This window comes from Gadus chalcogrammus, chromosome 8, assembly GCF_026213295.1.
Source record: "Gadus chalcogrammus isolate NIFS_2021 chromosome 8, NIFS_Gcha_1.0, whole genome shotgun sequence".
In the NCBI taxonomy this organism is placed as follows: domain Eukaryota; kingdom Metazoa; phylum Chordata; class Actinopteri; order Gadiformes; family Gadidae; genus Gadus; species Gadus chalcogrammus.
The window spans coordinates 25,955,075-25,970,656 of NC_079419.1; the positions used below are offsets into that span (position 1 = coordinate 25,955,075).

A 15,582-nucleotide genomic window follows, 5' to 3' on the forward strand; every position below is an offset into this window, starting at 1 on the left:
ATCGCAACAAGCAGGAAGTAGCGGGAAGAACCCGGCGAAGCGATTTGATTGGCTGACAGATGCCTCTGCAAAGACTACTCCCCCATCAGTCAGCAACGCCTTCCCACATCAGTCAACGGACGCATGTAGTGGGCACGGGGCGTTACATGCACACTCACTGACGCCCCGTGCCCACTACCTCCGTCAGTTGTCCGTTGCCCATTGACTTTGAATGGGGACGGTCGCGCAATGCATTGTGGATCCGTCCGTTGACTTGGAGCGTTCGCCACCGTCAGAAAGTTGAAAAATGTTCAACTTTTTCAGCAGCGACGGTTCCGTCATCCAATCAGATCGCGTATGCAAATTTAAGCACTGTGACGCGACTCGGGCTCTGACGATACTGGAAAGGGGGAAAGCGGGTCTTCTTGCCTCGCAACAAGCAGGAAGAAGCGGGAAGAACCCGGCGAAGCGATTTGATTGGCTGACGGTTGCCTCTGCAAAGACTACTCCCCCATCCGTCAGCCACGCCTTCCCACGTCCGTTGACTGACGGTGCAGTGGGCACGAGGCGTGACGGCTGCGTCGCCGTGCTGCGCCTGCGCCGCCGTGCTGTGCCTGCGCTGCCACCCCCTTCCCCCCCCCCCGCCACCACACATTGGTCCTTGGTCTGTGGGAAACACTGCACACACACACAGACACACACACACACACACACACACACACACACACACACACACACACACACACACACACACACACACACACACTAGAATTGGAAAATATTTCAATATAGCCTACTTGTAGGCTATATTGAAATATATAATGTCCTTTCCCAGAATTTCAACCTCGTAGTGATTTTATCTATTAAAAAATGTAATAAAAACAACGCAGTATAAAACTTGACTCTCCTTGACAGACTTACCATCTTCCGGTGCGCCCCGAAGTGCGCGTCTCTCTGCGTCTCCATCAGCGGTCGGAACCGTTTATACAGCAGAACTCGAGCTACAATTGTAGCTCCACACAGGTTCGCTTTTTTTAATTGGTTCAACAGAAGGCTTTTTCCAGTGTTCACTAAAGCTTATGGAATTATATTTTTGTGCTTATTTCGAACTTGAACCCATATTTTCAAGGCCGTGCTGGCACCACATCTACACTGGAAAAAGCCTTCTGTTGAACCAATTAAAAAAATCGAGGGTAATGGTTCACATCTATATTACATAACTTGAGCCAATGACAAATATATAGCTTGCCTCAAACAATATTTCCTATATTCATAAAAACTAAATAATACAACTTGGCACCAAGTATAATTCTATTCTTTGAATGAAGTTAATACATTTAAATCGTATGTTTAATCCTAAACAAAAAAATATTGATTCACTCCAACAATTGTTTCTCATTTAAGAAATATCTATCAGAAATAATTTGTTTTATCCAATCAAAAAGATTAAAATGTAATCAAACAATTGTTTCTCATTTAAACATGAACATTTTTAAACATAACATATTTTTGTATACAATATCTAAATGGCAGAGTTAGGCCTACTCCAGACCTCCCTCCAGACACAGACAGGCTGTGCTAGCTCACAGAACCAGTGAGTCATCGTCACTCTGGTCAAGGCTCTCTACTGCAGGTTCAGCTGTAGGTGCTACCTTGAATGAATAAACAGCCGATGTTCCAAAAAGCTTCAAATCATGATCAGGCAGCTGGTGCTCAAAGCAAGCATCACCTGACAGCTTTAATCCATATCGGATGTATAGGATTGAGTTTAAGGTCTGCAAGGACATCCGGTTCCTGAGTTTGCTTTTTACCACGAGGACTGAGCTGCCTGTAAGTGCGTTGAGACGGGGGAGGGGCCGCGCAGGCACCCGGTGCTCGTTGTGAAGAGGTAATAGCGATATTGCTTTCACCTCAAAAAGTCGCCAAAAGTCACCAATAGCAGCTGAAAAAGGAGCTAGATTTGTCGCTTGTCGCTGTTTTGAAAAAAAGTCGCCAAAGGGGTCTGAAAAGTAGCTAAATATAGCGTCAAAATCGCTAAGTTGGCAACACTGCGGTTTGGTCCAGTAGTCATAAGCGGCTTTGTATTTAATGCGCATGCGCAGGCTTGTACGTAACCTTGAAATTGTACATTTGTCTAAACAAATATTTCTAAATTGAGCTCCTAATCAAATATAACTGTGTTTTAGGAAGAAAACAAAAAATGTTTATTTGGATTGAATGACAAAATTATTAATCAGTTGAATACACAACCTTAAAATTGTACATTTGTCAAAATGGATATTTCGTAATTGAGCTCCTAATTAAAAATATCTATATTTCACAGTATTTTGAAATAAAAAAAAGTTATTTTAAAAATTAAACAAAAAATGTTTATTTGAATTGAATTACAAAATAATAATCAGATGAAGTACGGCTTAAAAACCTTTTTCCAGTGTATGGGGGTAAAATGCATGATGATAGACCGGCGAATTTGAACCCCGGTCGCTGGCGTTCGGGTCTACTAATCCACTACGCTACAGCCGCTACCTCTCAGCGGTTGATAACATGCGATACATTTCTTACATAGGGTGTATTTAAAGTGAATTCCCTAAATGATAGAATAAAAACTAAAAAAACGCCCCTTTCAAGTGAACGCGCACTGAACCTAAAGCGGAAAACCTGGTTCAACTAATTGAATTTAAAGTGAGCTTCGTGGTACCATTTAACTCTGATTGCGAGTTGCGGCTCTGTCGAGCCAGGTTTTCCCAAGAAAGCCTGGGTATGTTCAGCGAGGTTCGTGGTATACCCCCCGGCTCGATATAAACATATAAACACAAGTAACTAAGGAATTGTTACATTCATCATAGATCAGCCAACTAAAAAGAGACAGAGAAACCCAATGTCGGAGGAACAGAAGAAGAGAAAAGGAAGACTGGCCGACAGAGAGGCCAGACACGAGTAAACGTTGGGCAAGCTTTTCAGGAATAGCGTGAACTGAAAGAAAAAGACTGCAAATCAGACGCCGCCTTGGCCGTGTTGCTTTTGAAATTGAAAGTACCCTTTGGTGAACTTTGTCTTTGTGGTATTGTTGATGTTGATAGTCTCTGTACAAATGTGTTTGCTCAACCATTTTGTTGTGAGCCCTGTAAAACTGTGTTTTCTCGACCATTTTGTTGTGAGCCCTGTTTGTTTCCTTTCCTTTGTTTCCACGGGTGTTTTGCTGTTTGTCTGTCTCATCCCCCAGATACAGGCTGAATCCCCGAATCCAGGTTCTTGTTTATTTAGATTATTATGTTGGCCAACACTCTTACACCGATTGTTCTGTTCAACCTAAAATAAAACAATTATAATCTAGGATATCAATTCTCCCAGTCAACTATAAAAAAGGATGGATTTATGTTTAATGCAATACATATACACAGTTTTAAAAATGTATAACCTTGTCTACACTTCATGATCATCTACTTCGGACATGGCTCCACGCATTCGCCGGCTTCTTTGAAAACAAATGCACATGGCTAGCGTAGAAGTGCACGGGGAAGGGTCGTCAACGAGTTGTTACGACAGTGTTGTAAAATATCTAATTCTGAAGCTGGAGGGGGCGCTGTGTAGAGAAAAGTGTGTGCCAAACCAAGAAAACGGCGAAAAGATGCCCGATCTTGCATAGTGGGCCTTTAAGTTACAAAGCAAACTCAAAATCATTACAAATAAACTCTGGGATCATCTGGTCAGGTATAATACTTTGCAAGAGTTAAAGAGATAATTCACCGGTGGGAATATGAAGGTTTTATGAATTAAATAATTCAATGTATTATGAATGTGAAGAAAAAATTGAAATCGGTTCATCCTAGCCTGAAAAAAGGCAGAAAGAGTGTTTTCATGGTCTCTCTGGCTCAAAGTAAGAAAACCTCCAACTACCACAGTGCATTGCGCTCGATGCCCCGCCCACCTGTCGGTCTCCCGTCCCCCTCATTCCCCCGCAGTACGCGAGCTCCCGCCCCCTCTCATTCCCTATTGGTGGAAAAATTTGCCACCCAAAGTGTGTTGTAGTCCTCTGCCCTTCTAGCGGGACAAGAGGTTTCTCCCGAAATGACGTCAAACGCGTCATTTGACGTCATTTCGGGAGATAATTAGATGAGAAGAAATGGGCCAAGGGGAGACTGGTTTAGACTGATATTTATTTATATATTTATTTATATTACAATCGTGATTTTATAATGATAGAACGCCGGTTCTAAATGGGTGAAGTATCCCTTTAAGAGCTAACCCTGCTGCAGAGAGCAGCAGAGCAGCAGAGAGCAGCGCTAACATCCACCTGGCTCCAGCAGCAACTAAACAGCAAAGGCAGCCACCATCCACCTGGCTCCAGCAGTAGCCACCATCCACCAGGCCCAGGCTTGAGCAGCAGCTACCATCCACCTGGCTCCAGCAGCAGCTAGCAGCTACCATCCACCTGGCTCCAGCAGCAGCTAGCAGCAGCTAGCAGCTACCATCCACCAGGCCCAGGCTTGAGCAGCAGCCACCATCCACCTGGCTCCAGCAGCAGCTAGCAGCTACCATCCACCTGGCTCCAGCAGCAGCTAGCAGCAGCTAGCAGCTACCATCCACCAGACCCAGGCTTGAGCAGCAGCCACCATCCACCAAGTACAGGCTTGAGCAGCAGCCACCATCCACCTGGCTCCAGCAGCAGCTAGCAGCAGCTAGCAGCAGTTACCAGCCAAACATCAGACTGCCACCCAAAGGGTCAAAGGCGGAGGCGAAGGTGGAAGAGGAATACGTACCCCTTTCCCAGGTGAGCGAGTTACTCCTCCAACAAAAAGAAATGTTTATGGCGCTGACACAGCAACAAAGTGACAATTTCAGAGGCTTTGTGAAGGATATAATGGACACGACCAATACACGCTTAGATGCGCTATCAAGGGAACTACATGACATTAAAACCAGCCTGCAGTACACGCAGAAGGAGGTAGATGAAGTAAAGAATTCCAACGCGCAACAAACAGAGCGCTGCAGCGCGACCCAGAGTACCTCGAGGGACAGTCCAGACGCAACAACCTGGTGTTTGATGGCATCGCTGAATCACCAGGAGAGACCTGGGCAGAGGCAGAGGAAAAAGTGAAGAAGGTGCTGGCTGAGAAGCTACAGCTGCAGCAGGACGTGCAGGTGGAGAGGGCCCATCGCGCAGGGAAACCTGGAGGTGAACGACCAAGGCCGATCGTGGTTAAATTCCTCCGACACAAGGACAGAACATCAAGCCTACAGCGCACAAAGGCACTCAAAGGAACCAGAATCTTCATAAATGAAGATTTCACAGAATCAGTGAGGCAAAAAAGAAAGGAGCTGATGCCAGAGCTAAGAGCTGCAAGAGAGAGGGGTGATATAGCCTACTTACGCCACGACAAGCTAGTTATCCACCCTCGTACCAGTACACCAAATCCACCCAGAGATGTTTAAATAACACACTCATCCCAAGCATAATCCAGATACACACATACTCTACAAACAAGGGGCCGTATTCACAAAGGATTTTAGGGCTAAAAGTATGTCCTAACTGGCGAATTTAGGAGTAACTCCTAAAAATAATGGGCGTGTCACTCTTAAATGTAGGACTCCTAACTTTTTTCACTAAGAGCAATTCACAAAGTATTTTAGGCCTAAAAGTAGCACCTAAGTCTAGGAGAGTTTAAAAGTCCTCAAGAGGACTCCTAACTCAGTAAGACCTATTCACAAAGAATTGTAAAATGCCTTCGAGACGAAATGTTAGGGTATTAAACTTGTTGTGGAGTAGTGTGCGATGCATTAACATCCCCGACTAACAGGAATAATCAGATTAGTCCCGAAATAAAATGTTTGGCCACACTACGTTATTTAGCAACAGGGGAAATGCAACTTTGCAATACCGACGATTTAAAAATATCTCAACCATCAGTCAGCCGTGCCACAAACTTTCCTTGGGACATTCAACAATTACACAGGATCAAAGCCAACTTCATGGCACTTGCAGGTATGCCCGGTGTGGTCGGTGCTATTGACGGGACGCACATAAAAATAATTGCGCCATCAAAAGACGAGGACATCTTCGTCAATAGGAAGAAAGTGCATTCCATCAACACGCAGGTTGTTTTTGATGCAAATTTTAACATAGCCTACTGGATGTTGATGCAAAGTGGCCTGGAGCTTCAGCTACCCATGATTCGCACATTTTAATGGTGTGCGGTCTGAGGCAGCTTTTTGAGATGTACCAGGTGTCACTTGCTGGGTGACGGTGACTATCCATGCAAGACGCGGCTCTAGACACCGTGGCTCTAGACACCCTACCTCAATCCACAACCGGTCGTGTATGTTTGTGTGCTCTAGCATATATGGAATATATCAGTAAACAATAATAAATATGGATTCAACAAATAAAAGGACTAAGCGTAATCTGCGTAATCACTTACATGTTATACTTTAATGTTGTGGAGAGAGGAATTGGGCAGATGAAACGTCGGTTTCATGTCCTCCACGGCGAAATACGCCTCACCCCAGAGAGGGCAAGCACAGTAATCACTGTATGTGCCATTCTACACAACCTCTGCAAGCGGAGGAACATTCCACAGCCAGACGATGATGATGATGATGATGATGATGATGGCGATCAACATGACAAGGAATTTGGCCGTGTGGTATCGAGTGGACAGGCATTTAGGGATCACTTTGAAAACACATTTTAGGTAAACACCTTGGCACAAATCAGTCAACACTTAGGTAGTTCATAACATTTATTTTCTTTTAAATTTTACGTATTTTTATTGTTTGCTTTCTCTCTCTCTTGAACGTGCAGGCTACAACGTCATTATCGTGGTCTGCACAAAATTGTCATCATGCGTGTATTCTGCTAACTGCACTATAACTACTTTATAGGAATTCATTTCTAGCCTAGGCTATTTCCTTGTTTTTCGGTGATTCAGTGGGCTCGTCTGAACAACCAATCACCGAACTGACCGCTTCTAAACTCGTGCACGAGAATTGACGTAATCCATAGCAACGGCGCGTCACTCTTAGTTCACTCTTTGTGATTTATCCTTAGTAAGAGTAGGTCTCACCGGCTTTGTGAATAACTTTTAAGAAAAAACTCCTACGTAAAATGTTTTAGCGCGAGTTAGGAGCACTCCTAGCGGTAAGATAAAATGCTTTGTGAATACGTCACCAGGTACGTTAAATGCACTCTGATGACAAATACAACTCACACATATCCCGGGCAGAATGATTTATCACAAAGGATTGGTAATTATGAGGATGTGGAAATACGGACCTTTCAACACAGTAACTATCACACACATGACATTGAAAATGATATAGATCCCGAGACTAATTTCTTTCACAGCTTAAACAATGACTGCCGATACTACAATGAAGAGCAATTCAATAATACCATCAAGACCAGTCATAAACTTTCAATCATTCATTTCAATAGCAGAAGCCTGTATGCCAATTTTCACAACATAAAGTATTACCTCAGACAATTCTCGCAGCCATTCAACATTATTGCCATTACAGAAACCTGGATTAACAATGAAAGGGGCATGGACTTTGAACTCGAAGGGTACGAAATGATTTGTAAAAACAGAGAAAACAAGAATGGAGGTGGTGTGGCTTTGTTTGTAGATAAAAATCTCACCTACAAGGTAGTAGAGAACATGTCAACAGTGATAAATGATGTTTTTGAATGTGTTACAATTGAAATATTAATCGAAAAAAGAAAAACATCATTGTGAGTTGCATGTACAGAACTCCAGGCTCCAATATAGATTCTTTCATTAACTGGGTTGCAGAAAAATGTACAAAAACAAACCACAAAACCATGTTTATCTGCGGAGACTACAATATTGACCTTCTGAACCCAAACAAGCACAGAATGACAGACAAATTCATTAACACCTTATACAGTCTCAGTCTGTACTAGGGATGTGTCGGTCGCGACTGATTCGTTACAACGAACGAATCCCGAACGTGAACGACAAGAACTGGTTCCCCAAAACAAGAAGAACTGGTTCTTTGATTCTTTTTTTTTAACATCAACCAAACATATGGTCACGTAAATAAAATATACAAACGAACAGAGCTCCGTCTCCCCGCAACTTATATTGATTGAGTCTACAACTTCCTCAAAGATTCAGCCAATGAGAGGTAGCAATGGTGTTGGAATGGCACCTGGGTAAACCAATGACAAGGCGGTACCGTCGAATATGCGCGCTTTCTCTCTCTGACGTATCTTGGGTCATACCATTCGACTCATATATCCCCCTACATTTTTTCGAAAATAGACTTGACCTCCATCTGTTTATTGGATAAACGCATTTCCCAATCCCAGGAGTCTTTGCTCCATTCTACGTCAATTTAAGAACAAACAAAGAAATTAAACTGCAGTTCGTATTTTTTATTTATGACCATGCAAGTTCTGTAATGCCTGAACAATGAAGAATTCAATTTAAAGTAAAATAAAATTATAAATGTAAAACCATGAATGAAATATAGAGAGTAAGCAAGTGGTATAAATATTGGTGGGACATTCGACATACTATATAGCAGGCATCTCCAAAACGGCGGACTGCGCTCTTGACGTCCTATCCGGACCCACGACCAATTAAAAAAAAAAAAAGAAATTATAAAAAAAAGTTTTTTTATTTTTAATTTTTTTTAAGATGTAATCTGACGTAACGAACGAATCAAAACGAACGAATCAAATAAACAAATCGTTATAGTGAACTGAACTGAAAGAACTAGTTCCCGGAAAAGAATCATTTTGCCCATCCCTAGTCTGTACCCTAAAATAACTAGACCCAGTCGAATCACCTCACACTGTGCCACGTTAATTGACAACATTTTCACAAACGTCCTAGATAACAACATAATAAGTGGATTATTAATAAATGACATCACTGACCATTTACCTGTATTTATTGTCTATAACTGCAACTACAATAAAACCTCCAAAGACATCAGACCACAATACAGACTAGTCAGAACAGAGGAATCTATGATTGCATTAGAAAACAATTTGATTGCATATGACTGGGACTCAATATATAAAGAAAATTATGTGAATATAGCATATGATAAGTTTGGGAAATCTTTCAAACAGTTATATGATAATAATTGTCCAGTTAGGGAAGACAGCAGAAAAAATAAACATAAAAATGACCCATGGATCTCAAAAGGATTACAAAATGCTTGTAAAAAAAAAGAACACTCTATATAGAGAATTTGTCAAACACAGAACTAAGAAAGCAGAAAATAAATATAAGAAATACAAAAATAAGTTAACAAGTATTTCCAGAATATGTAAAAAATAATATTATAGTACAATATTAGAAAATAATATTAAAAGCATATGGACCATATTAAATAATGTGATTAGAGATACCCCGAGACATATCACTTACCCCCAGTATTTCAGCGAAAATGATAAAAAAAATAAAATAAAATGGAAGAGGTGGTTAATCAGTTTAATAATTATTTTGTAAACATTGGACCAAATTTAGCGGAAAAAATACCTATGACAGTTACTTTAGCCAATGATGATACACCTATTAAGAGAAACACCAGCTCAATGTACCTCAATCCTGTTCTTGAAAAATAAATTATAGATGTTGTAAACAAATGCAAAAACAAAACTTCCATTGATTGTGATGACATTGACATAAAAACTGTCAAAAGGGTAATTACGGGTATCTCTAAACCATTACCACACATCTGTAACCTGTCATTCCAAACTGGACAATTTCCTAATAAAATGAAAACAGCCAAACTCATACCGATGGCAATAAACACCACTTCACAAATTATAGGCAAATCTCTCTGCTCCCACAATTCTCTAAAATTCTTGAAAAACTCTTTAATGACAGATTATGGAAATTCATAGATAAATACAAATTACTCACCGACAGTCAATATGGATTCAGAACAAACCGGTCAACAGCACTAGCCTTAACAGAACTCACAGAAGAAATCACTAACGCCACGGACAATAAGAAATTTGTGATCGGGACATTTATAGACTTAAAAAAAGCATTTGATACTATAAATCACAATATATTAATTACAAAACTAGAACAATATGGGATCCGGGGGGTAGTTTTGAATTGGGTGAGGAGCTATTTAGAGAGAAGGCAAAAATTTGTGATGATGGATGGATTTAAGTCAGAATGCTTGGACATTGTGTGTGGGGTTGACATTGTTCAGTCCGCAGGGGTCAGTGCTGGGACCAATGTTATTTAACATGTACATCAATGATATTTGCAACGTATCGAAATCTCTGAAATTCATACTTTTTGCAGATGACACAAATATACTGGTTTCTGGGGAAAATTTGCAGCAACTTCTGTCCACATTGACCGTAGAGATTAGTAGACTAAAAAATGGTTTGACAGAAATAAGTTATCTCTAAACCTAAATAAAACTAAAATTATGATATTTGGAAAATGTAAAAAATCGGAAAACATTGAGGTACAAATAGAGGGTGTAAACTTAGAAAGGGTATATGAAAACAAATATCTAGGGGTAATCATTGAGGACAAAATTTGCTGGAAACCTCATATAAAACACATACAAACCAAACTACCAAGAAGCATCTCAGTCCTGTGCAAAGCCAAGCACTTCCTGAATAATAAATCACTCCACATTCTTTATAACTCATTAATATTACCATATTTGTATTACTGTTCAGAAATCTGGGGAAACACATACAAAAGCTCTTTACAACCGTTGTGTATTCTTCAGAAGCGAGCCATTAGAATAATCCAGAATGTAACTTATCATGAACATACTAATCAACTATTCATACAGTCCAAAACTCTCAAATTTCCAGATCTGGTTGAATTCAAAACTGCCCAAACAATCTTCAAAGCCAGAAATGATATGCTACCAAAAAACATACAGGCAATGTTTTCTGAAAGGGAGGGACGTTATAAGTTAAGGGGACAGCTGAACTTCAAGGTCCACCACACACGCACAACGAAAAAGAGCTTTTGTATCAGCATCTACAGAGTTAAATTGTGGAATAAGTTAAGTGTGGAAGTACAGAAAAGCCAAAGCATAAGACAGTTCAAAAACAAATATAAAGACATCATCTTCACAAAGTACAGAAATTTAGAAAAGCCTCTGTAACATTGACATATGGAGACTGTAGTTTTGTAATATACATGGTATTTGTGTATATATTTGTAATATCTATATATATAGTAACTTATAATATACATGTATAGGTATTTATAATGTAATATGAATTGTTTATAGTATATATATATATAATTGTTTACAATTATATATATAATTGTTTACAATATCTGTATGTGATTATATTGACTATTTATAAATATACCTAGATATATATACGTAGATATATATACACACAATTATTCTGTATTCATATTTATATGCATTATTATAGCTTGTATTATACTGACATTTTGGTGACATCTATCCAAGCTAAATGTATCTATTAAGGGGTAGCACTAGATACGTTTTTTTACTTCCTCCTACCCCCTTTCGAGCATGTAGAAAGTTTTTTTTTAAATTTTACTTCTTTTGTGTTTTTTTTTGTTGTCTCTTTTATTTTTTATTTCATCTATTAATAATCAATTGATAATCATTAATTGATTTATAATCATATTTTTTTTATTGCTTACATGTTAGAAATAAAGACAATCAATCAATCAATCAATCAACCCTAACCCTAGTAGTGATTCCTTATTCGATTCATTTGTTGGACTTTTCTGACTAAGAGCGAGATTTGTGACATCTTCAAAAATCATAATGACAGCACCACTTTATAAAGCATAATATGACTTTTGATATATTTTTATTATTACCCATGACGCCAATCAGACAGACAGCTAATCACTAGCAGTGGTTAATAGCTGCTCTTCTGAATGCTGGCTGGATGACTCTGGGCTGTGTCAGCCCTCAGGGACAGGGCTTGGCGTCCACCACCGCCTCACAGCGGTCCACCACCGCCCGCACCTCGCCGATCTGCACGCCGTCGTACGTCCCAGAGACAGAGGTCCACTGGGTCTCCCCACCTTGGTAGGTGCGGCTAAGGTGAGCCGTGTAGGGGATGTCGGCGGTGAACTTGCGGCCCTCCATTCGCACGTGGCAGGAGTGGTTGGGCGGCACGCTGAGCTCCACCGAGACAGAGTGGCTGATGCCCTCCGTCACCGAGGTGCCCCGGTCAAACTGGAGGGTCTTCTCCCCGCCCAGCTCGATGCCGCCGGAGCCCAGCAGAGGGATCTTGGCGGTGATGCTGCCCTTCACGCCAAGCATGGTGCCACGGCCGATGTTCCAGGTGGTCTCGGTCTCTGTGCTCTTGGAGATGGTCACCGTCTTGGTCACTGTCTGGCAATCGTTGTTGGTGACCCCTGAGATGCGCATGGTCTCCGGTGGGTGTTGGGAGATCTGCGCGTCGTTGAGGGCGTACACCACAGCACCTGGTACTTCTTGTACCAGTACTCGTCTCCCTCCCAGGGCAGGAAGAAGGCCTCATGCAGGCTCACCACCTTGCCCAGGCCGTACTTGTTCTTCCCCACGAAGATGTCCACGCCAGAGCAGGTCCGCACTGAGTCTTTGGGCACCGATCCGTATGAGTCCTTCTTCCACTCCAGGAACTCAAAGTTGTCCTTGTTGACCAGGACCTGGAAGTCAGCAGCCCGGTACCCACGGTCCGCGTAGGGGTAGTGGCAGTAGGGGCCCAGGCTGGGGCTGTAGAAGCCCGCCTCGCACTGGTGCTTGCAGACGTAGTCGGTGCGCTCAGTGTAGCCGTTGTAGATGGCCACTGCGCCGTCGGGCAGCGACTGGTTCCACGCCAGCCAGCCCAGGTTAACGTTGTCACCGAACACAAAGGGGGTGGAAGGTTGCTCTTCCAGGACCGGTGGCGTCAAGAGGCTCCCCGCCATCACACCCTTACCAGAGAGCCCGGGCTCCCGATCGTAGACCGTTGGGTTCAGGGAGGAGGCTGCAGGGAATAGATGGACACCACAGGGGCTATGAGAACATGTAGGACCCATGTGGTGTTGATATTTTAAACTGCATATTTGATGATTGCAATTTCCTTTTTGTTTGCATGAGGCAGTTTTTTGTGTGATGGAATTCCAGAAGCTCCTAATTGGAAAGACTATAGGAAACCATTGAAAGAAGTTGGAGGCCTATGGATCTTTACCGTTTTACTCTTTACTCTAGTTTGATTAATTTAACCAGCCACATGCCTGTGCTTTCCTACCTACCTGCCTGCGTGCTTACCTCGCTATAAAAATGCTGTCTGAGAATCTGATCTATAAAAATTACAGAGCAAAGAGCAAGTCAATTTGCACTACATTGCGTATGCATCATAGAATATGGTTAGTCATTATAATTTATGACATATTTTATCAGAACAACAGGTGATTGACTTGTAAATGTTATTGTAAGATTTGAAATTGGCACCGCTACAAAGGTAGAGACAGAATTTCACCCAGAAGAACTATTGGTTATGTCTAAGGATATAGGCTTTTACATCAAAAAGACGTGTGTCGATTGTGTCGATGGATAGAGGGTGTAGGTGTTTAGAAGGCTACCTGTCTTGGAGCTCTTCTCTTTGAGTTTGATGTCTTTGAGTTTCGCGCCCGATTGACCAAACAAGGCCAAGATCAGCAACACACACGCTCTCATCTGCAGGCAATAGGAAACACATGTTCGCAATGTCTCTCAGCGTATCCATCTTTATTTTCCCAATTCATGCAAAACGGATTTAGTGAAAGGAAAAATAAATTAAAGAAATAATATTAAAATAAGAAAAAAATAAAAAGGGAAATATAAAGTACAAGCAGAAGCAGTCTAAACAAATAAGGTAATGGTCGCAATCGGAGAGGGTTAATCCATGTATCTATGTATATATAATATATATATATATATATATATATTTGTGCATGTCTGTCTGTCTGTATCTCTTATAATATATCTATCTAGAGGTCTATCAGGGGTTCGACTCACCTTGTCTTGGCTGTGTCCTGCTCAGACACCTGTCCTTACCTCCAGGTTTATATAGGCTTACCTGGTTACTTCAAATAAAAAAAAATACTATTCGTCTGAAGCTAGATAAGGGGGTAGAGGATCAACATGTCCTGTGATACACAGAGATACTGTGATCAAGGAGCTTCAGGTAGTCAAGTCTGATTAGATTCTATCTAGATGTCTCCAAAAGTATCGTTACTCTTAGAAAGAGATATCTATGGAGCCCGGAAGGTGACATGGGCGCAGCGTTGTAAATTATGTTGTGTAAGTCGTTATGTATGAGCATCATAATGAGCGATGATGTGAATGAAATGCACCACACAACGTAGCATTATATTAAATGTAATACTATAGGTTGTACTATGTTATACAAAATGTTATACTACATGTTATACTATAGCTATAGGTGTCCGGGAAGCCTGACCCTCACTCGGACCCAGACATTAAATGCATTGCTGCTCAGACTGAGCTTCACCCTCCACACACACCAGGGTGTTGTTCAGATAAGAACATCAGATCAGAACACCAGATCAGAACACCAGTTCAGAACATCAGATCAGAACACCAGATCAGAACAGCAGAACATAAGATCAGAACATTGGATCATCAGAACATCAGATTAGAACAGCCAAACATCAGATAAGAATATCCGATCAGAACACCAGATCAGAACATCAGATCTGATCATCAGACCAGAGCATCAGATCAGAACATCAGATCAGAACATCAGTCCTGAGGTACTCCAAGTCGACAAATTAATAACAATGCCATCGATATTACTTAAGACATGAATGGGCCTAAATTCCTAGAGGAAAGATTGTAGATGGATGGATAAGATACTGGTTGTCCCAGCTTTATAAAAAATGGACTCCCAAGTCACCTCCGGGCTCCGTAGATATCAATCTTCCCCTGGATACACTGGGAGCTGCAAAGTACAACCACAGTGTGCTACTGGTGGACAGACACCGACAACAAGTCCGCAAAATCTTACGACCGTATAGGTCGTTTGTACCGCCACGGATTACGACCCACTGGAGCGTATCAAAAACGAGCGCCTCTACAGGTCGCGGGAGGTATGTATGCCACATATATGTTTTTGCTCTGTGCATTTAGGGTTTTAGCCATTTTATTCAGGTGTAAATGATTTAAGATCAAAACTCAAATCAACGGTTGGAAAAAATAACTCACATTTTTTGCTAAATCTATTCATTTGATGAGTAGGCTATAAGGATATAAGGATACAACCCCGTATAAGGACAACGCCCATACACTTTGTTACGTAGCCATATTAATCGTTATTATCTGAATGGGAAATGCAATATTTTAGGACAGATACACCATTAAACGTGTTTCTAATGACATTTCTAGCGAGAAATGTACATTTTCCTTGCATAATCTTCAGTCAGTGAATGTGTATGATCTTTATTAATCTTTATTATCTGAATGGGAAATGCAATATTTTAGGATCGATTCACCGTTAAACGTGTTTCTAATAACATTTCTAGCGAGAAATATACTTTTTACTTGCATAATCTTCAGTCAGTGATTGTGTCTGATCTTTAGTTTTATAGTTATTAGGAAGATTTAATCGGCTCGCTC

General features: G+C 41.2%; 1 protein-coding gene across 1 annotated transcript; it reads right to left on the minus strand.

Annotated features, from left to right (window-relative positions):
- Positions 1-11,904: 11,904 nt before the first annotated feature.
- LOC130387965 (natterin-3) lies at positions 11,905-13,641 on the minus strand. Its single transcript, XM_056597260.1, is given in 3 exon segments — positions 11,905-12,422; positions 12,425-12,949; positions 13,548-13,641. Coding segments are annotated over 3 exon segments (1,137 nt in total).
- Between the last annotated feature and the right edge of the window lie 1,941 nt (positions 13,642-15,582).